Source organism: Limanda limanda, chromosome 6 (genome assembly GCF_963576545.1).
Source record: "Limanda limanda chromosome 6, fLimLim1.1, whole genome shotgun sequence".
Taxonomy (NCBI): domain Eukaryota; kingdom Metazoa; phylum Chordata; class Actinopteri; order Pleuronectiformes; family Pleuronectidae; genus Limanda; species Limanda limanda.
In genome coordinates, this window is record NC_083641.1 from 14,551,747 (window position 1) to 14,574,319 (window position 22,573).

At 41.2% G+C, this 22,573-nt stretch overlaps 1 protein-coding gene across 1 annotated transcript in view; it reads right to left on the minus strand.

Annotated features, from left to right (window-relative positions):
• si (sucrase-isomaltase) overlaps positions 1-22,573 on the minus strand; it is a 68,575-nt gene that overhangs the window by 42,351 nt on the left and 3,651 nt on the right. The window contains exons 6-18 of the mRNA XM_061072760.1: positions 19,876-20,047; positions 19,395-19,494; positions 18,546-18,658; positions 18,310-18,435; positions 16,017-16,148; positions 15,081-15,200; positions 12,033-12,146; positions 11,139-11,223; positions 10,401-10,518; positions 8,225-8,396; positions 6,788-6,904; positions 4,358-4,512; positions 531-615 (exon numbers count right to left, since the gene is read on the minus strand). Coding sequence (XP_060928743.1) covers positions 531-615; positions 4,358-4,512; positions 6,788-6,904; positions 8,225-8,396; positions 10,401-10,518; positions 11,139-11,223; positions 12,033-12,146; positions 15,081-15,200; positions 16,017-16,148; positions 18,310-18,435; positions 18,546-18,658; positions 19,395-19,494; positions 19,876-20,047 — 1,609 coding nt within the window. The remainder of the gene's footprint in view (positions 1-530; positions 616-4,357; positions 4,513-6,787; positions 6,905-8,224; positions 8,397-10,400; positions 10,519-11,138; positions 11,224-12,032; positions 12,147-15,080; positions 15,201-16,016; positions 16,149-18,309; positions 18,436-18,545; positions 18,659-19,394; positions 19,495-19,875; positions 20,048-22,573) is intronic.

Here is a 22,573-nt window from a genome sequence, read left to right on the forward strand (position 1 = left end):
ACATGACGGCGATCGCTGCACATGCACGAAACAGGAACCCACGTTTTAACACATTCACGCAGGAGCATGCATAGACCCACATACGCAGACAAATATTCTCAAACACACACACACACACACACATACACACTTCTATCTACACTTCTAATCTGCAAGTAATGAGGTCAGTGCTCTCATTAGAGCTGAGAGAAAAGAGGGAGGATATGAAAGCGAGAAGAAAGAGGGACGAGCGGAGGGGAGGGCAACAAAGAATATCTCATGTCATGTTTTCCCAGTGGAGGTCATGGTGTGTTCGTGTATGTGTGTGTGTGTGTGTGTGTGTGGTTGTGTGTGTGTGTGTGTGTGTGTGACTGAGTGTGTGCGTATCTCTTCTGCATCATCTGCAAAACACATGATTCTATGTTCTACATATATGTTTCTAAATGGACTTTATATAACACATGATTCAATGCGTGATGTTATTATACAACCAAAGCCTGTAATAGTGTAAGTGTGTGTGCACAGTTTTCTTGGTTTGTGTTGTGACTGACCGGGTCCAGTACAGGTGTGATGAGCAGGTGTTTTCCCCAGAGGAACTGCCGGTCTATGTTCCAGGTGGTGCTGTCAGAGAAGAACCTTGAAAATGAAAATAATCCTGATTTAGAAATGATTGTATGAAGCCATTCTGTCCTGCTTCTCTCAGTCAGTAAATCCATGTCGGTACACTTTACAACTGTTCTCTGACAGCCTTTGGGGCAATTACACCCTTCATCATTGCTCATTAAGTCATAACATATATATTCTTTGGATAAATTCATTTGATAATAAAAATGTGTCTCTCTTAAGTGTTCAATAAAGCTCATGGCCTATAATTTGGATGATGGGATGCTCTTAATGTCACCACAGTCGATTCAGACATTTACCAAAGCCTTTTTTTCCTTTAGTTGTAGGGTCAGAACTAAAGCTGAGATATTACAAATTCAAAGTAATAAAAGGACGAGTAAAAGTTGTGACTTCTAGAGAATAAAGTCTTAAAATTACTACATTTAAATCAATACTTCAAGCTAAATTTGTGAATTAACTTGAATAAAGTTGAAATATTAAGAGAATATAATTTAAAGTTTACGAGAATAAATTGAAAACTTTCCCATAGCAGTCTTAAACAGTTTGTACACAACTGAACAGCTGCTTTCTCTACGTTTCTCTACGTTTGTCTTTGTCTTATATCTGTTCCCCTGATCTAGACCGTGGTCCGTCTTAAAGTGACCTCTGTTGTAGACTATTTCCCCAGTGGGTTGGGTCTGACATCACGTATTCATTCACTCCTGGAAAGGGACTTCTATGTAGAGGACTATATAGTGACCTCATAGGCAAAGTGAAAAACACCACGCCAGTAAGTACTGCATTGTAGCTGCACCTTTAGGATGTGCCATATCAACATCACTCAGTACATATTCCACTGAGTACATTTTCCCACATTGTATAAATAGTTGTATTTAGTCTCTGCTACAACTTTCCGTTCCTTTTACTCAAGACTTTTCTATTTGCCGCTGCCTTTTATGAAGTCACATCTGAAGCTTTTAATTCATTTCTTTTTATTCAGACATGGCGCAATTTTATTTTATCATCATACAGTACTCGCTGCTCATTCCATTTTTCTTGAATATATTTAAAGCATAATGGTATATTTTGCGCTGCAAGTGACTATTGGATGTAAACTTCTTTTCACTGTGTATTGTGGGTTCCAGTGAGCTTGTCATCCTAACTAATTATTCAGATAGCACTACAGAAGACTATATAATGAGCGGTGAGTGACGCAAATGTGCATGTGATGTGCACTGTCTCCGCTACTTCACAAATAAGACGGGTTTTGCAAAGCGTTTAACGAGAAATGCAACACGTACTACGCTTCCCAGAACGTTCCCCTTGCTTCCAGCTGCTGTTAGTATGCTGCAGCATGTTCATGTGAGGGATGAGCTCCTCTCAGATGACAAGGGTTTCACTATTATTCAGGGGAAATTGCAACATGCTTGTTGTCTAATGCACTCCCGGCTAAATCTTATTGAGCAGCGAGCAATATGTTTTTGTTTTGGAGGATTAGCTCTCTCTCTCCCAGTAGAATCTACGCCACCTCTTGGATTCTTTGAGAGTCGAGTCTTTTCCACCAACTCTGTATTACTATCAGTGTTGGGGAGTAACGGAATACATGTAACGGCGTTACGTATTTAGAATACAAATTATGAGTAACTGTATTCCGTTACAGTTACAAATTAAATAGATGGTATTCAGAATACAGTTACATTGTTGAAATCAGTGGATTACATGACGGTACTTCTCTGTTTCACGAGTTTAATCACTGTCTCGTAAATCCACCGGAGGCAAAGCCCCCAGGAAGCAGCTGGAGACCAGGGCTGCCGTAAGAGCGCCCGGACCCCGGCGGCGTGAAGAAGCCTCACCGCTACCCGCTCGGGACCGTTACAGGCCCCGGGACCTTGGCTCTGAGAGAGTTCCGTCGCTACCAGAAATCTACGGAGCTGCTGATCCGCAAGCTGCCCTTCCAGCGCCTGGTGAGAGAAGACCGACCTGCGCTCCCAGAGCTCCGCTGTCATGGCTCTGCAGGAGACCAGCGAGGCATGCAGGGTTCACACCGGACGCTGAAGCGACGCTAAAATAATATCACCCGTTGACCCAGTAGTATAAAAGCATATGGTCACTTGTTGCTCCAACATTAACTGCAACAGCGTCCCAATTTAATGTCATCCATCTTCAAGAACTTCTCCGCTGTTTGCTCCGTTCAATGTCGGGTGTCGAGGGTAAATTACGTATTCTCCGCCCCCCCTCTCTTTATTTAAAACTCCAGGACAACAGAAGGGGAATACAAACTATGGGATGCATGCTTTATCATTTATATCATATAAAATATGTCATCAATATCGTTTAAAATCCTTTTTCAGTGTGTTTCCTGGAGCGATATGCTCGCGTCAAGCGCAAAAAATAGACCCGACGCCGAAACGATCGCTGCACGGCGCGAGGCAGCCTTGGCGCAGGGGGGGGTTCAGCCTCCGGTGAGACCCGCACAGAGGTGGGAGTGGATGGGAGCCGGACATCCAGCGGGCCCGCAGCATCGGTGGAGAGAGAGTTTAAACTGCTGCTGCTCCACTGACTATAACAACGCCGCAATCATACACTTAAAAAATGCAATACAAACCGGAAGTATTCCAAGTATTCAGAATACGTTACTCAGATTAGTTAATGTAATGGAATACGTTACAGATTACATTTTTGTGCATGTATTCTGTATTCTGTAACGGAATACGTTTTGAAAGTATCCTTCCCAACACTGATTACTATGAAGGGTGAAGTGAGTTCTTGTGACTGAGGCCGATTCACATCTGAAAGTCCAGACCATGGTCCGAACCAAGGTTCATGTCTTTGATACATTATATTATATTTTATTTGATTAGTTTTGACTTCATATCACAATTTAGGGAGCGCAATAAAGACTTTTGTATGAAATGCATATGTCCTGTCATCATCACCGAAATTGGCTACGACTGAATGGTACCTAGATGGGCGTTCGTTTATGTTCTTGTATTTGCAAACAATTTTGAATAAATGGAATAAAGAAAAAAGTAATATTTTAGTTTGAATGATGAACATCTTTGAGCCAGATCAAATAGTTAATTTGTTGCCATTGTAATTAATGGTTTTACTACCAGCTAAATGAACCTCTTCATAGTACAAACTACATCAGCAGAGACGATGACTACAAACAATTTGTAAGCTGCTTCACTTCTTTTTCGTCTTCTGTTGCTTGATGCTGTCTCACCTTCCTGCAATTAGTCTGAAATGTTCATACTGCAAATTATCTGAACCATGGATCAGTTGGATATGTACCGAGACTCTTTTGGTCAGATTGAATTTTGGTACATCGGTCCTGACTGCAGTTCACTTTTGGTTCGGACTAAACTGAAATGTCCAAAGGTCCGGACCAAACAAGGTAAGTGTGTTAGCGCCCTGAATGTTTCAAGCAGAGCGCTGACGTTAGCAACACCTGTTTACAAAATGTTTTGTCGCGATTGGCTAATTCACAGCTGGGCAGCGACTAATGTCCAGTCATATTAATGCAAGTGGATGTTGTGACCTCACACTTTTCACTGCTACACTGCTCATTACGCTCAGGTGATACTTAACATTGTTGATTTCACTAAGGTAGATGTTCATACATGTGCTTTACTAAAAATAGATCAGATCTCTCAGCAGAATCCTCATCTCATACTCTCTGACAAGTGCAAAAGCAGAGTATTTTTGCTAAATCAGGCTGTACCACCTCATTTTGGGTCTGACAGTTTACTTGTAATATCTTTGAGTGACTTACTCGTGCATGACAGGACGAACAACAGTCTCTCCTGTGGTGTGGGCTTTGTAGAAGAGTGTGTAGAGGTAAGGCAGGAGTGTGTAACGTATCCTCAGGTAATGTTTGGAGGTCTCCACCAGCGCTGAACCATTGCCAAACCAAGCTGGATCCTGGGGCTGGAGACAGAAAGATGGATTAAAGAGATGGCATTGATAAATGAGAGGGAAGGAGGGGGAGAACAAATAAAGATTTGTCATTCACTCACAGGGGGAAAGAAAAAGAGGCAGATTGGGGGGTGAAGGAGAGAGTGAGTGGGAAGGAAGGGATATTGTGGTAAATGGAAAGATTGACTCGAAACGAAAGGAAGGACAGATGTGAAGAGGATGGGAAGCTGGAGGACTTTAATTTTAAAACATTGTAAATTTATTGATAATGAACAAGTGGATTTTAACCTTTATTTATAATGATTGCAATACAAATTAACTTTAACACAGAACTACTTTGGCAGATTTTGTGAAGACAATGTGCAAATGAAAAGTTGAGAAAAAGAAATGAAGGAGGAAAAATGTGTGAGAAAGGGACAGTGGATAGTGGAGAGTGAAAGGGTGATTAGCTCCTAACAGGCCGTGTTCCTCTCATCTGGCTAATCATTTATGCCCTCAACCCCTCTGGGAGTGTGATGAGAACTCTGTGTGATTTTGTGTGCGTGTGTGTGCGTGCGTATGTGTGTGTTTGGTCTGGCCTGTATGGCTGTGTGACGAGAGCCGTGATTAGGGCAAAGCAAAGGTCACACATTAGCTGTCTCGTTTAGTGGAAATCGTACTTCAAATTCATCATCATCATCATGTCCCTGTTCTCCAGCAACTAAACCCCCCCGCCCCACCACCAATTCATTCTAACCCCCCCCCCCACAACCTCAATGCTGTGCTATTTTTCATCAGTAAGGCGCATAGAAATGTCACATGAAGAACCTTGCCTGAGAAATGTGCATGTGGCTCTGGTAAAAGTGATTATGTGTTGGATTGGATTGGGGTGGATGACACTTTTTTGCTGTGGTTAAATTTTAAATAAAAGTGCAAGGAATGAATTTGAGCTGAAAACCTTTGCATGCCTGACCAACACAAGGGAAGTAACTCTCCTTGAGGACATTTGAAACTACGTACATTTGTGAGGTTTTAGGTGACATTACATTCATAAATTGTGCAGTATTTTTTTACTCTGGCTCTGTAAACTACTGTGTCAGAGTGTAGAGCAAATCCGGTGGCTCTGTTTAATCCATATATGTATTCTACAAGTTTATGACCAATCACATTTGAGCAGGCTTTGGTTGGTCCTTGTGGAGAGAGAACAAAGCTGGAACACATTGACTGAAATCATACGGCTATTGTTTTTATTAAATGTATCTGCATTCATTTGCAGTTTGATGTTTAATAAAGATTAGCCACGATGTCGTCTGGACCTAAAACACCTACAAAAAGTATCAGTGTCTGTGTTTTGTGCAGAGAAACTTTCAACTCGTGTGGTAAAATAAACTAGCCGGACTTTAAAATGGCAAGAGAGAATGAGAGAATGGTGAGAGAGAAAGAGAGAAAGGTCTGGATATACGCAGGCTTCTCCGGAAGCCCCAAAATATTTGCTGTTGCCCCAGAGGCAAATTTTTAATGAGCTGATGAACAAGATTGACTCTGTTGGATTTGAAATGTTTTCTACATTCCAGCACCTCCTGTTTATTTGAGTAGTTATAAGGGAAAGCATTAGTTTCATTGGTTTGTCCTACTTTGAAGCCTTTTCTCTTTTAGCATTAGAAGTAAAACAAACATTTAAAAATAAAAACTAAACAGTTCAGCATAAATTTCACTTGGTTTGATACGATGAGCAGCTCCACAGTTGAATAGTCTGATGCTACACAAGCAGCCAAAGCCACAGTTGGAGTTAAAGAGGTGGCGAGTGCAGAAGAGATAACAGTGCCAATTCAAAGGTTTGTTAAGGGTCTGAAGCCATATGGCACATCATACTGTGGTAATTCGACATAATTTAACATTGACATTATCGTTTTACTAAAGTGTAAAATGTCACCCCTCTTCGATGAGTATCAGTCTGGCACTGAGCTTCTTAGCTGCGTTTTACTCCCGGCTCAAATGTTCCAATACCCACAGCAGAGACTCTGTAATGATTTTCTGCAGCGAACATCCCCGGTGTTAAACCCCGAATCAGATGTCCTGCTGCTCCTATTTTATAATACAACTCTGCCAGCGCTGGTGTGATGACAATCTCCATGGATACTGAAAGAAGTTTCTATTTTTAAACACTGGGAGTCATAACACCTATGCAGTGTTGTGAAATAAAGGGTACACCCTGCAGCGCTTTAGACCAAACAATGGCCATCGGATACATAAATCTAAAACTGACAGTGTAATATGAAGATGACAGAGGAAAATGCTTTCACGGTACCTTATAGCCCTGAGCGTTGTGGTTCCGACTGAAGGGATAGAAGGCTCCCACCTGCATCCAGCGACGGCACAACTCTTCACTGGGTTCGTCAAAGAATCCACAGATGTCAGCTCCAATCTGAAACACGTTCAGGGACGACAGCTTGACATTCAGCCACAACGGTACATTTCTGCCTGGGTCTGAAATGTTGTTTCAAATGTGTTGGAATCATACGCTTGGCATTCCAGTTCAGATAGAGAAAAGGGGATAACATGTGTTCTAGTCTGAGATTGTCTTGTGAATATAGACCACAGTAGCTCTATATTCCAAATGTCAGAAAGAGAACAAACAACTGATTGTGTTGGGTCAATAAATAGCCTATTCAGCAGTAAAAAATAGGGGCCACTGACATGATCTTGTATATTTTACTTTCAAAATGTCTTTTTTGATGTCTTATCAATTTGTTCAAGGCAGCCAGTAGACGTGGGCAGTGATCTTTATTTACATTTATTGCACAGCGGAGTCCAAGAAAGAGATTTCAGTCAAAGGCCGCTCCTTGGAGACTGCTTCCTTTCTATTGTTTACGACCGGCCACATTCTACAACACACTCAATGGGAGGGGATCGATCCAAATCCCATTTCTCCTGCTTACTCCCTTTCTTTGTGTGTGCCTGTGTCTGTGTGTGTCTTTGTGTGTATGCGCCGTAGAGCCTAAAATCAGTTTGACATCTATCAGACCATCTGACGTGCACAGTCGGAGGATTGCATCTGTTTGACCCCCTCCCTGTTGTTTCCTGTGCACTGTTTGCGCTCTGTGCTCTACTCATATACATGTGCAATGTGCAGTGCATTTTCTAGTGTGTGTGTGTGTGTGTGTGTGTGTGTGTGTGTGTGTTAACATGGTCTTGTTCTTTCAGATGTATTAATGGATCTCGTTCCCTTGCCTGCCCCTCAGTCTTAATGCTTGCGCCTGAACATGGATCTCAATAAGTGTCTGAATCCTATTTAAAGGGGCAAAAGGGGGAAACTTGTGAATGCCAGAAGTGCATGTTAAGATCTCTTTGAATGATGATGTCTTAAGTATTAAGTACCAACGGCAATGGGTATTTGCTAAAAATGCACCAAAATTTATGGAGCTTTCATGTGTCAGTTTAAAAAAAAAACTAAAACCTAAAAAAGAATAAAATATGTACTGTTACAGTGTCAATTTAAGAAATTCACACCAAAAACAACAAACAGATCTTTACTCTACAAATACAAAGGCTCCAAAATAGTTCTAAAGAGCAATGTTAACACTGAATGCTATGATGTGATGTTTAAATCTGCGGCTGATGTTTGAAACTATCCCAATAATAAGCCCTGTCATGGCAAACATGTAAATAAAGTTCTCTTTTCTTTTCTCTGTATTTAAGCTGAACATGAACAGTATCTGCCCTTCTCTGATGGCTTGCTACTCACATAGGGAACGCCAAAGAGCCCGAACTCGAGCATGCCGGGGATGGCCCATTTTATGTCGTTCCAGTTGGCGCCATTGTCCCCCAGCCAGTGACCCGAATATTTCCCCACACCTGGGAAGGAGGAGCGGGTCAGCATCAGGGTACGGTTTTCCCCGAACACTTTCGCCAGAGCTCTGTGGGAGGGAGAGGGGAGCAGCGAGGACAGATGCAGAATAGGGTCGGGGAGCGATGGAGAGAGAAAGAGGTCATTAAGAAAAAAATGGACCTCGGAGGCGAAGGCGAGATATTTAAATGGCACAAGGGAGAGACGTATATCAAACCCACGAGCACAAACACGCTCACAGAGTGGAGCCAGATGAAGAGATATGAGATGAGATGGGGACACAGCCAGAGCTGGTAGTGCTTTTCCTTCTCCCATTGTACAGTATTGTGTTTGATGAGGGAAATTGATGCGGCATTGATTTCCATGACAATACAAAACCCTGATGAGGTTTACAAAATGTGTCTCCTGCCAATAATACATTTCAATTAGTGGACAGAGAGAAAGGAGACGAAGGGCTTGGTTTAATGGCAAAGGAATGAGTCAGCAAGTCCACTTCACACGGCTGATATTGTCACCAATGCAAGTCTAGGCCTCTGCCTGTGTGCATGCAACCAGTTATATGTTGTGTTTTTCTTTGTGCATACATTTAGTCTGTCACAGATACTATTGTCCCTCTGTACATCCAATAAATAACACAAGCTGATTTTATTTTGTAGTCAGTGTATGTTTTTCTTTTTACATCCAAGAGTCGGGATCCAGTAACACATATTCATTAGACTTTGGGAAAGATCTAACTGATAACTGTGAATACACATTTTTTTGTGTCATCATAAAAGCAACATATGAATGTTGAATGACTTTCTGCCTGTATAGGATATTGTTGGGATGCGTTGGAGCAAAGTGTCATGAAAACCTTTTGCAGATGTCACTCATATTGAAATACATAAAGCAAGTCATAACATCACTGTGAAAGAAACTTTTCCTGACTATGTACTATGCTATGACAAGTAAAGGTTACCATCTGAAGAGTTACACTTGCGTTTTATTCAAATTCAATGATTTATTTATTAACTTTTTTACATCAGAGGTACATTTATAAGCTCACGGCAGCAATGAATCAGCACAAAATAGATGCAGAATAACCCAGTAAGCGGGTGCAGGGGAAGCAAAGCAGCCCCTCCTGACATGAGATGTGTAACCTATTGGGAAAGTTGAATGTTATCAATACTTTGACCATTCATTAGTCTTACCCCTGGCACCACCCATTAGTGAAGGTGTGTGCTGCTTCCAAATTGTTACACTTTCCCATACCATCAGCATTAGTGCGAATTACATTTGCAACTATTGCCAACTTTAGCCTTGTGTGGAATAAATGTATGGCTGGAAGTTTGGAAACTGTGTAAATCCTCTATAAGACTGCGGTTTATAGCTCTGTACCATTTAAGTGGTGTGTATGGGTTTCCACCTAGAAGAGTCAGAAGAGAGGTAGGTGTGTGTGTGTGTGTGTGTGTGTGTGTGTGTGTGTGTGTGTGTGTGTGTGTGCGCGCGTGAGAGATATATGATGATTTCCCATATTCTTATTTTCCAAATGTTTTTTCATACCCTGAGGGGGAGGGCGGGTACCCTGCCTGTGTATCTTCAGAAGAAGCATGAACAAACTTGAACCTGCTTTATCACAGAATGCCAATGATTACATCCTCTAGTTATACTAAAGCCCCTGTGCAGGTTTGTGTAACTAATGGGACCTTTATACTGTTTCAACGCCAGACCCAAATGAGAAATCCATTCTCTCACCCTGGGAGTCAGGCTCATTAACACATATTTCCTCACTTATCACTCGGGATCCAAGTTGCAAATGGTCTGCAAGAGTCACTAGCTATGATTTAGCAGCTGGTATAATTCATCACGCTGCACCGAACCTACAGATCTTCTGCATGTCAGCTGCATAATTCTGTTCCCAGGACCTCTGACTCTAACAACACTTGATTCCCAAGAGTTTGTGTTTTCACATCACACTTTGCAACTTGGGTTTTGCCAGTGCCCCATTTCTCTGAAGCGTTGGCAGCAAGTTGGCCTCTATACTCTTGCACAAGCCGGCCAAACTACTTCTATCATCGATTGGGAATGCACTCACTTCTCAGTCGCCAACACCATAGAGTAGCCATACAGGCTGTGGACATCATAGTGGTTCCCCCAGGCCTGCTTGGCATCCATACACAGAGTCTTACTGTACATCACCTCATCCAGAATCTCTGGGGGGTGAGAGAAAAGATGAATGAGGCAAAGAAACAGGGTGAGGTGAGGGGAGGTATGGAGTGAATGCAAAATAAAGGGTGCAGTTGAGGGAAGGACAGCAAGGGGAGAGACGGAGAGAACGAGAGAGAAGTTGATAAATATACTGCAATAGGAAGTAGGAACAATAAGGAAATGAGGGACAAAGAGAGCAATGGGAGAAGAGGATGACTAAGGAGGAGCACAGTAAAATGATGGCAGGGGAGCATGCCTTTCCCAGTTAGGATCCTCCTGTCTGAGACACAGTCCGAATAAAAGACGTGGCAGAAGAGTCATTTTCAGAATTCTTCACCAGGGACCCACTACTTTAGATGAGTTTTCCTCTGGACCTAAACTTACTTTATGATCCGTTGTGACTAATTCATCTTCTTGTGCTGAGCATTTGGGCTTTTGAGCAGCAGGACTGTGGCAATATCTATCTCATTGTAGGTCAGTCACCTTAGCACTATGGCCTAACTGTTGATTGATAACTGTGTTGTAAGGTCAAAGACAAAGCATTCACAATAGCAACTTAAACTGTTTACAAGCAACACAGATTGAGCATCACCACGACTCAGAACATGAAAATAACATGTCTTACTTGGAGTGTAGGGAGGATAGTTGAGTTTGTTATCGGCACAGCCCTTATTCGATCCTTGCTTGAAATTGGCCACCTCATTCATGTCCTGAAAGTTCATCACAGGTCAATTTGAGTTAGAAATTTCTATTAATAATCACAATGAGGTATGAAATGGTTACTGGTTTATACATTGGTCAAATTCAAAGCCAGAGTTGAGAAGATTAACCGGTGTAACCAGTGGATATACCCGTGTAACTATATGACATCATTATTTATATTTTTGCGAGGTTCAGTAAATTGTTGAACCTGAAGTCAGTTGGTTTACAATCTAAACGCCTCTCTCTTCAATGTTGATGTGGCACAGTTGGTATGATGTTGTATGGTGGAATATTATTTGTATTAAGTTTGGCTACTTTTGGCACAATTAAGAAAAAACCCAGTTATACTGATAAACGTGGTAACTTTGGTCATTATAATCATGATACAACATGCTCACTGTTTCATCTCTAATAACAATCTTTCACCATAGGCTAACTTGTGTTGTGAAGTCAACATTTTTCTCTTAAAATCCTGAAAAGGAGACATATTCATTTCAATCATTTCATACAGGTGATTGGACTCATGTTGATAAAATGACCTGGGCTGACTGAGGTTTTTGAAGTGAGACAGGGAATTGTGCTGGCTGCAGTAAACAGCCAGAGTAATGAGTGAGCCCAATCCAAACTTACAGCTGAGAAATCATTAACAGTATAACATACATTTCAGCCTGTTTTTGTGAATGAGCTCACTGTTCAGACCACAGTGAGGTAATTGCCACAGACAAAATTCAAGTCTGCCACCCGTGTGCGCAGGCAGCTGGCTACAGAATAACATCAGTTCCTGAATTTATGGTTAGCATGTGAAAAATGTACTTACAATCCAGAGGGCATCGTGTTTGATCTCCCTGGAGAATCGCTCGTACTCATCAACCCACCAGTCTATGCACTTTTGGCTGGTGTAGTCTGGGAACACTGTCTCTCCCGGCCACACCTGAAAGGCAGAGACAATTAGATGCGGCGTGTTTACATGCACTTTTTAAACAGTTTCCGGAAAATAAAACTCTGAGCTCATTAGTTTGGCATCCCTGCGAGAGCGTCTTCGCTGACAGGCACTCACTTCAGGTTTTGTTTTGGCCAAGTGGATGTCGTTAAAAGTTCTATTTAAAAGCATCCAACACAGCTTGTCCTTGTGTAGACAAGAAGCTAGCCTACACACTACTTTACATGTGAAACAGCATGAAGGGGCATGATCAGCTAAGATGGCGTAGGCGTAGCGAGCTCCGCAGAAGAAACTGACAGAAGAAATGTCAGAGAAAACGCTTAGAAATGTGGAAATGACAATGAAAAGAGGACAGAAGTGAGATGAAGGGAGGGAGGGGGTGGGATTGGTGTGCGTGTGTGTGCGTGTGTGTGTGTGTGTGTGTGTGAGACAGAGATGGCAAAGGAGAAAGGGGATAGAGAGACAGATGAGTTGAGTAAGAGAACAGAGGAGAGGCGAAATCGATAATGCAATAGAAATCTCTAGACGTGACTGTGTTAGAAGTCGTCCTTAATGACATGTATTGAGAAAAATGATTAATCCACGGAGAAAAGCGGATTTTTTCTACAGATGTGTGTGTGTGTAAGTGTGTGCAAACGCACGTTTGTGAATGTGCCTTTCGAGCGCAATACATATTAAGTCTCAAGGTTGCTCCACTGTAGCTATCTTTTACCTTTACTTCCACTGCCAGTAACTTTACAACCCAGTTTGAGGCTAAGACATGAATCATGCTCATATAGGCTCACGTGTGCACACACATATTTACACACACTTGCACACAGATTTATAGGCAGATGTTTTTGGCAGGTAGTCAGAACTCCAAGGTCACGGATTATTGATAGTATACCGCACATTTTCCACTTTTCTTTTTTACAGCCATGTCTTCCTTCTTTTTTAACCTCTCCAGCTGCTTACCAATACTGACAGCCCAGTAAACACTTTGAACAAATGTGCAAGCATTCGCAGCATTTTCACCCTGTATCTTTACGTCCATTTGGCTGTTTTAATGCTTGTGTCTCTGTTACTCTGCATATCTATGTCATTACCTGTCCGTTTCCCTCCTCCAACTTGTCCCTATCTGCCCCTCTGCCTGTTCTTCAAAGTATCCTGTCTGTCCCTATTTTAGTTTTTACTTGATAATCTGTCTTTTTGTCTCCTGTGTCTCTCTCCCATTGACTTCCTGTGTACCAGCTTGTCACTCTCCAATCTGCTCCCAAAGACAGCCAGTCTGTCTCCCTGTGTATTTCCCTCTAATCTATTATTTGTGTCTGTCTGTCTGTCTGCCTGCACCTGCCTTTTTCTCTGCCTTGTTTCTGTCTTGTCATGCCTTCCTTTAAACCTGCAAACTCCTTTTTTTTTTTTTACTCCAAGCTGCTCTGTTTACTCCCATCCAGTTTTGCCTCGGTGCTCGGAACTGATCTGTGTGAGTGAGGTCCTTGCTATGATTTCACTTGTATGCTGAAACATATGGGGCAACAGAAAAGGCTTTTATTCTTATCTTTGCAACCAATTAGCCGTCTTAAAAGCAGAATAAATATCAGCCATGCCGCTGCATCAGTGGCACGGCTACCGCAAAGGTCATTTTGCAAAGGCCCTTGTGTTTTCAAAACAGGCACACAAAGATTTGATATGGTTAGGGGGGGCAGGTGGAAGAGAATCAATTATAATCACACGTGGCAACATAAAGCACAAACCAAGACTAGCTTCTCATTTAGAGGAATGGAAATACACAGATGCACAGTCAAACAGACTTGCTCTCTCCACCTCTTGCATGTAGACACACACACAAACACACACGCACACATACACACTGATGCACTGATGCAGAACATTTTAAGATTAAACACCAACGTGGAATCAATGCATATGTTTGACCCATTATAAACAGCATGAAAAAGCGATTAACAGAGGGGACTGGACCTAATCGTGTGTGTAATCAAAAGCAACACTATAAAAGCGCGGGAGCAACAAACTTTAACCCCCCCTGTGTTCAGCTCTCTGCAGGGGGGAGCTTTTTAAACCCCTCATCTGGGTCGAACTTCTATCGGGAGAATATTATGGTTCTATTGGGACACACATTCATGTTCATCTATATTACAGTCATGTTGCATTTTGAATTCTCGAATGTAAATGCCCTAACACTCAATGGCACAGCATGTGGCCGAACTTCAGCGCAGTTGGATTTCCATGAGTCATAAAATCAACAAGGTTCTACTTGGATTCAGCAGGAATATTTGTCTCACCTACATTGTGATGTGGCTCAACGTTTTCATGTTTGGAAAAACTCTAGCTACCTCGACTGATTTAACCATCCTATTACGTTTAGGATGAATTTGACCCCATTGAATCATTAATGTCACTAGATAAATGACTAACCTCCATTTCCCCATATTTAATGACTGATTTTACTGGGTAAACTTTCAGTGTACTTAATTATATCTTCTCAATGCCCTAGGTTGGCATGTCTTTGTAGTCAAATTGACGCCGAGATCTTTTAGGTGAAAAACAGAAAGTAGTATCATTATTTTACGTCCATTTGTTTTTGAGTACAAAGGGATAGGGTTGCAAATGTATGAAATAAATATATATATAATATGGTATATATATACAATTGGTTAAGAAGGCATGGGTGTTTGTAAAATCTAATTTCTTCAAGAACTATGGCTTTGTTTAAAAACTGCATAAAAGTGAAATTGCAAACAACCTCAGTGATTTCTCTCACTTATCTTAACCATAATGTAGTCGCCATGCACTGATTATTTTCATGTCAATGTTGAGTTTGATCTTTATATTGTATGTATTTGTGTTGTGTATTTGATTAAATGTATATAAGAACCTTATGAAGGCCCACTCATTTTATCTGCAGGTGTGTCAAATTCAACTCACCTCTCCCAACAAAGGCGTTTTCCCATCTTGTTCAAATACCCAAGCGTTCTGCTCTGTCCCACGGTCATAGGAGCCGTATGGTTTATTCCCTAATAGCTTACTGGTAGCTACCGCAGGATCCTGGGTACAAAGTCACATGTGTTAATATGAGAGAACAGAAACTCAATGAAAGATAAAACTGTTGATGAACTGTAATTTACTGCATTGATTGCAAACTACATAGCATGACTGTCTTCAAAACAGTTGACATTGTTGTAATAAACTATTCAATAAGTTAGTGTAGCTGAATAAAAAGCTGTGAAACTTGATTATAGCTTGAATTCATATCAAGTGTTGGCCTCTGCCGGGATTGGCCACTCCTGCTTTGTACTTCTTCAGGGTCAGGATCTCAAAGTGCTGCCAGCTTGTACATCCAGTTTGGAAAGCCTAAAAATATCTTGTTGCTACTTTTGATGATTTGCAACTGAGTGTAAAGCCGCTTGGATGGGTCAGCACCTCCAAGTGTGAGGCCATAGTTCTGTGTCAGAAATTAATGAATTGCTTCCTTCACGTTGAGACAGAGATGCCATCTTATTGTAACTTTTATCACCTTGGGAAGTAGATTTGCCACCCCTTGCATGGCCCCCTCCACTGGAGGTTTTGTGGGCAGATCTAACTGGTAGGAGACCAACGAGAATAGACCCAGAACATACTGGAAGTACTGGAGGAAGATCTGGACTACCTGCTCCCACCACAACAGGACTGATACCAGATAAATGGCAGATTACGGATGGAAAGGTGGATTGATATATCAACCCATCGTCACAATCATTTGCCTATCATCACAATCAGCTGCCCTGTAATGTCATGTATTAACCACACCCTGAGATACAAAGTTCACTACCAAAAATTTGTTATCATAGAGGTTAGATGTTTCGGATAAAAAGGTTTTCTTACCAGGATGAGGATGTATCTCTGCCCCTTCTCATGGAGGTAGTCAGCAAACTGAGGTAGCTCACTGAACCCTACTTTGTCGTAGGTGAAATCTTTCTTTTCCTCCATGTAGTCTATGTCGGTGTACTGAATGTCCTGCATGGTGATAAGAACACATTGTGCATGTGATACTAATTAATACCATGCAATTTAGAAAAACAAAACGTTATATAAATAGATTATGTCATTTGAAATAGGTTATGCATTTGATATTCAAAACCTTAATGGTACAGAAACTGTTGCTTCTTCTTCTTTGCTTTCTTTCAAATGACCTCTCAAAATTGGAGCATCTGCTGTATGACTTTAAAACATCGTCTTAACACAGAATAATGGTCAATGTGCTGCTTAACCTTGGAATGACAATGGGGATGTTAACACATTCTTCTGTTATTTGCCAGGGTGTGACTTCATGCTTGCTCTCTGTCTGTCGGTCTGCCAAAATCTCCTACATGTCGATAGAAGAGAGGATTTGGAAGGCTCTGCCAGCTCCTTCCTCTAATGGTAATCAGTTCCAGACATATTAGAGGGAATGTGATAATGCCCTCTGTGGTCTATCTAATGGTTATCAAATATGTCCCTGAGTAAAGCAGGAGAGGAAGCGTCGGCCTCCTAATGTCTTTGGATATGAAAGAGAGATTGGAGATTATCAGAGGGGAATATTGAGATGGGTTGGAAATTTGTTTGTATATGATCTTTAGATAAGACAGAGTTCAAACAGTCGTTAATTGGCGCTGTCATGGTGGACTGTGATACAGTTAACGTGTCTTATGGTGACATATAAAGATTAGGTTTAGGAGTCTAGCTCAGTAATTAAGGAATAAAAGTACATAAAACACCAGAGCTCTGGGCACGAGACGATTCGTACAGTTACTGTCAACAGGCCCAGACGGAGATAAGCAGCAAGGCCCCCACTCCCAAGAAAATGTCAACCACAACTGGTACTTCTCAAGTGTTGGAGCAGTTTCAACATTCAGATCAGGATGAATGATATAATGAAAGGAACTCAGTCGATTGATCTGTGATCAGCGCTAACAGTCAGTGACGCTTGAAAAATAGTGGTCCTGGAACTGAACCTATAGAGCCCAGCAGACTCTCCATCATTTGACAGAAAGCTGGATTACCCCGTCTAAGCTAAAGGGCATCCCTATCACTCTGGCTGCCTGTTGAACTCCTGCTTCGACCTTCCTATCACGTCCTCACAGATAGTGTAGTGGTTAAAGCTCTTTCTTCTGGAACCTCAGAGTATTAAAGTATTGCTTTCCTCCAACTTCCCTCTATTTGTTGCAATTTGCATGGCACCAAAATTATTGATATAATATGGAGAAAGCCTCATTTCATAGACTGTAACTGAATGAGAAATGATCTTGTGCTTCTAATATAGTTTCTGGCAAGGCTGTATGACTGGGGGACCTGCAGGTCCTGCAATGAGTCGAAGGATGGTTACGAAAACCTGGTATTATTACTGCAATATCGAGAAGCTCAGACATTATCAGTTCTGCTCTCAAATCAAGTGAGTAGATTTTCTTGCCACAGAAGAGTTAAAAAAAGATTTTACTTTCGGAGCCTGTGTTCAAGGGAAGGGAGCAGCTCTGTGTGTGTGTGTGTTTGTGTGTGTGTGTGTGTGTGTGTGTGTGTGTGTGTGTGTGTGTGTGTGTGTGTGTGTGTGTGTGTGTGTGTGTGTGTGTGTGGGTGTGTGTGCGTGTGTGCGTGTGTGTGTGTGTGTGTGTGTGAGAGAGATTCCCAGAGAAAGATTTACCTCAATTAAAAATATTGATATAAAAAAAAAAAAAAATGAATGCAGAACTTTTTGTGCTGTAGTTTGCCTGTAGCCCCAAAATGACTGTAAAAAATATATTCTTTTCAACATTAACCAAAAAAAAAATATAAAAGTATACTGCAGTATCTGGATGAGTAGCAGTACTGTTGAAATGTCAACAATACTCACATCTAACTGAGGTATGATTTTTACGCTCAATGTTGGTAAAAATAGAGTTCAGATATTTAGTGTGTAAGTACCATATGTGTCAGGGCATGTACACCTGGAATTCATAAAATATAAAGCCTAATATTGTAATATAAAACAGATAAAGTATGTGAACATGGTTCCACTTTTTCTCCAAAGACTGTGAGAAAAAGGAAAAGCAATAGTCTTGATAGCAGTTTTAAATGAGGGCACAGATTGCCAGACATACTTCCTGCAAACAGCCAAGAAAATAAACTAAGCTAAAGAAAGTCAAGTATGCAGACTGGAGCTTACATATGGGAGGTTCACAGCACGGTTCCTCTCCACAGTTTTCTTGACCTCAGTCAGGTTGCCGTAGTCCCACCGAGAAAGCTGGAAACCCAGTGACCAGTAGGGAGGAATGACGGGCCTGCCGATGAGCTGGAGAGCATGATTGGACATATTTATGCATCTACTGTTCCAAGACGACAAACAGCAAACTTGCACCACATGTTTGTCCCCTTTTTTTGATGAACAAACTCATTTCTCACCTCAGCGAACTCCTGCACCACTTGTTCTGGTGTGTCCCCAAAGAGAATGTAAAAGTCAAGGATTCCTCCAATCGTCCTATAGGTCACAGCTGGAGCGGGCTGCAAGGTCACCTCTGAACAAAGCAAACCACACACCAAAGGAATGGATGCTACAAACTTGATTCTGACTATACTTCACAAAGAAAACAACCCTCAAATGCCCCCTCATAAAGTTGTTAACCATCAAAACCTCTACTTTGAGAAGTTTTCTCATCTTTTTCATCCTCCAGAGGAATTCTGGACCCCCACTTTAATCAACACACCTTCCTATCAGTCAAGATAATCCATCAGAGGTAAAAAGGGCTTTTGTATGGGGAGACTATAGACATGAGCAGGAGAAACATGTCAGCAGGCATTCCCATTGCTTTCAGTCATCTCCTTCATAAAGTAAAGCAGCCTTGCAATATTCTCTTTGATGTGTCAGCACAATGTTTTGATTGAGGCAACAGCAGATCCATTTGTGTTACAAGAGAGGCGCCTAAATGAAAACCCTGGAACCATTTGCAATTGGTTCTCTTTTCCCCAAAGATTTGCAGGCCTGTGAATGTATATGTGTTTATGTGTATTATACTACAATTTTCCGTGCATTCTTCTTTTTAATGCCGCATGTTCCTGCCACCTTTCTCCAATGTCCTTTTAAGAAGCTGCACCTCTCAAGGACATCAAAATTGTTTTTGTGCTTGCACACTGCATGCAATTGTGTATGTCTATTGTTCCACAGGTGCACTTGAATGTGTGTGTGTGTGTGTGTGTGTGTGTGTGTGTGTGTGTGTGTGTGTGTGTGTGTGTGTGTGTGTGTGTGTTCTTTACCCATAGCATTGCTGTTCATAAGGAAGACCCCGAATGACTTTCCGCTCTCATCTTCCAGACAGAGGAAAAAAGGATAGTGTCCGTAGAGGTTATGTGTTCCCTGCAGGGAAGGTGGAGAGATGGAGGGATGAAAGGATAAAGGGAAAGAAGTGCGAGTCAGACGAGGGAGATGTATTGAAGCTGAGGGGGTGACTTCGCTGCCTAATCAGCTTACAAGACATTCAATTATAAACCCTTTGGGAAGGAGAAAACACAAGTAGGGACCACGTGTAAACATGCCACTTACACAACATGCATATGCCACTAACCTTGCTACACACAGACACACAAACACACACACACACACACGCACACACAAGCAGTTGCATAATAGCACATGTAGAGGTACAGATACTCTGTCTTTATGACATAAATGTGAATGCACACACTCGTCTTCATGAATCAATATCATTGAAAATTGATAGTGAACACTACTCCTCACCCCATTAGGGAAAGCGTCTCTGGTGAAGATGGGCCAAGTCTTCCAGTTTGTGTCATGGCGATACTGTTGGTGCACATGCTCTCCCAGGCCGTAGATATTGTGGGATGGAAGCTTAGCAGACAGTTGTATGTACTGGTCTGCAAACACCAGAGGAGCCATCGTAGTGTCAAACCTGAATGCATTCATAAAAAAAACAAAAAAAGAACAGGTTACCAACACTGGGAAGCAAAAGATGCACTGATGAGCGGGAGCAAAGAGGTGAACAGGGGTGTGTGAGGTGTACAGACATGTGGTGGAGTTAAAAAGTAAGAAGAAAAAGAAGGCGAGAGGAGACAGACCATGCTATCAAGCTCTAATAAACCCTTTGGGTAGCATTTCTCTCGCCTTCAAAACATAACATACACTGGTATTTGAAATACTTAATCTGGGGCATACAGCTGTTTGAAGAAAGGGCTTGGCCCCCCCTGAAACTCAGAAAGTGTCTTGTGGACTCAATTGTCGATTAGATAATGCCCCAATCCCATTTTAACCCCTTCTCCCTACCCCTAAACTTCGAGAGTTATCTTGCCCCTTGAAATGGAGACACAAGGGTAAGTGGTTGAAATCTTCCCCTACGAATTGGGACAGCACTTCAAGAGGCTATAATGTCATCAGTAGTTGTCGCTTTGCCGGATGCCATTGTAATAACATTGTTAAGATCTTAAGTAAACCAATGCTGTTGCTTGCAGTTTTAAAAGTGACAAACCAATAATATCCTAATAACATCTTTGCTAATGCAGGTGAATCTATGACATTTTTCATTCATCCAATGGAAATTGAAAAGCTTGGAGGCCCTGCATTATTTTCCGTATCAATCAAAAGCACACTGCTTCAGGCTGCTAGCAGGGCTCTGTAGGAAGCCTGGATGCTCTGTTATTAGAGGAGCAGTTAAGTTCAGTAGCCTCGCTGCTATACGCATGTTGAAACAATGGCATCTTGTACCTTCAAAGAGGGGGGGGGGGGGGGGGGGCGATATATCTCAAAATACGAGATTGTCATGCAATAACAATTTATTTTTTTATGTTATTGTGAAATGACCATAATACATTGAAACAAAGTTAAGCTAAGATATTACAATCATTATCTTAATTTTAAAATCATTATTAATGGAGAAAATACTACATTTTTGGGTCTCCCATCTTGCCGATGATTCACCAGTTATTCTGGAAAATGTTCGTAGCCTTCGGTTTGTAGTGTGGGTCTGAAAAATCTCGGTTTCAAGGGCTGTACAGCTTTAACACTTGCCCCTATACCCCTCCATCCCAACAATAATTCAGACACACTACCACTACATGCTAATGCACAAAAAAGGAGGGAAACAGCTAAGGGGCAGGCAGAAGGAGTAATATGGAATTCAGCCATTATGAGTGAATTTTCATTTTTCTGTGAACTATCCCTTAAACACTGTTATCGTGTCTGTTTCTTAGTATGAGCGGACAGGGCGGACATACTGGCATACAGGTCAAAGAGCAGATGTCTGTTCCCTCCATCAATAAAACTTTGATAAATTGATTAATAAATATCCATTGCAGCATATATTGTGCTGATGAAGAATAAAAAACTTGTTATCTGAGTACTTTATGTTGTAGTGATTATATCCTATTTGTGAGTAACAGATTATGAAAATGGTTATCAAACCTTAAAACAGGAAATGAACTATTGCTCTTGATAACAACAAAACAGCTGCTGAAGCATGTGCAGCACAAATGTATCCATATATAGTGGATTTGTCGTACTACAAGATCAATGCTGGGATTTTCTGCTTATAAATAAATTAACACTTTACATGTTTATATTAATTTGATGTAATGAGACTGTAGCACTAAATTTTCTTTGAAGTCATGGTGTGTACAGTAAATGCAGATAAGATTTTACTTTTGGACTCTGCTATAAAACAATATTGCAATAAAGGTTTCATAAAAACAACATAACAAACTTCCAATATATCTTGATTTAACACTTCTACAATGTGAAAGCACAGAGAGGATGAATAAAATGCAATCTATATTGCATCTACTTTAGATTTGTAGAAACTTTAGTTTTGCTCAATATTAAGTGTTTATTGAGTCATTCTGTGCTCTTAAAGAAGAAGGGAGTTTAAAATCACAACCTTCACCGAGGAGCATAAATCAGTCTTTAAACTAAAAAGAACTAAGAATGAGAATTTTTTTCTGATAATTATCGATATCGACTGACAAGATTTTTTTAAATCTTGATCAAATATACACCACTAAATACTGAGTGATAATTGTCATTCACATAACAAGTGACCTCTCTGATTTCTAGACAGCCTATAATCTTCTCCAGCTAATCTTCATGGCCATCTCACTGCTTCTGGTTGAAGGTCGTGCAGTGTTGAAAAAGAAAACAATCGCACTTCGTGCAAACCGGTGAGTTATGCAAGTCAGTGAGACGAGCCAAAGGTTTTCATGTGGCAAAGCAATCATTCCCTAACTAAGTTCAATATAATGTGGATATTTAACTCTGCTGTGCAGACAAAACTGAAATCACAGGGTCAGACTGCATGAGAAGAATTTCGAGTTTATCTGAATAACAAATACATCTCAGTAAAATGTTTCTCTGTAAAGAGCTGGGGCTTCCAACTTCCTTAAGAAGAAACAGGAGTCCTCTCGATGAAAGAGAATTTTGCAGGAACATT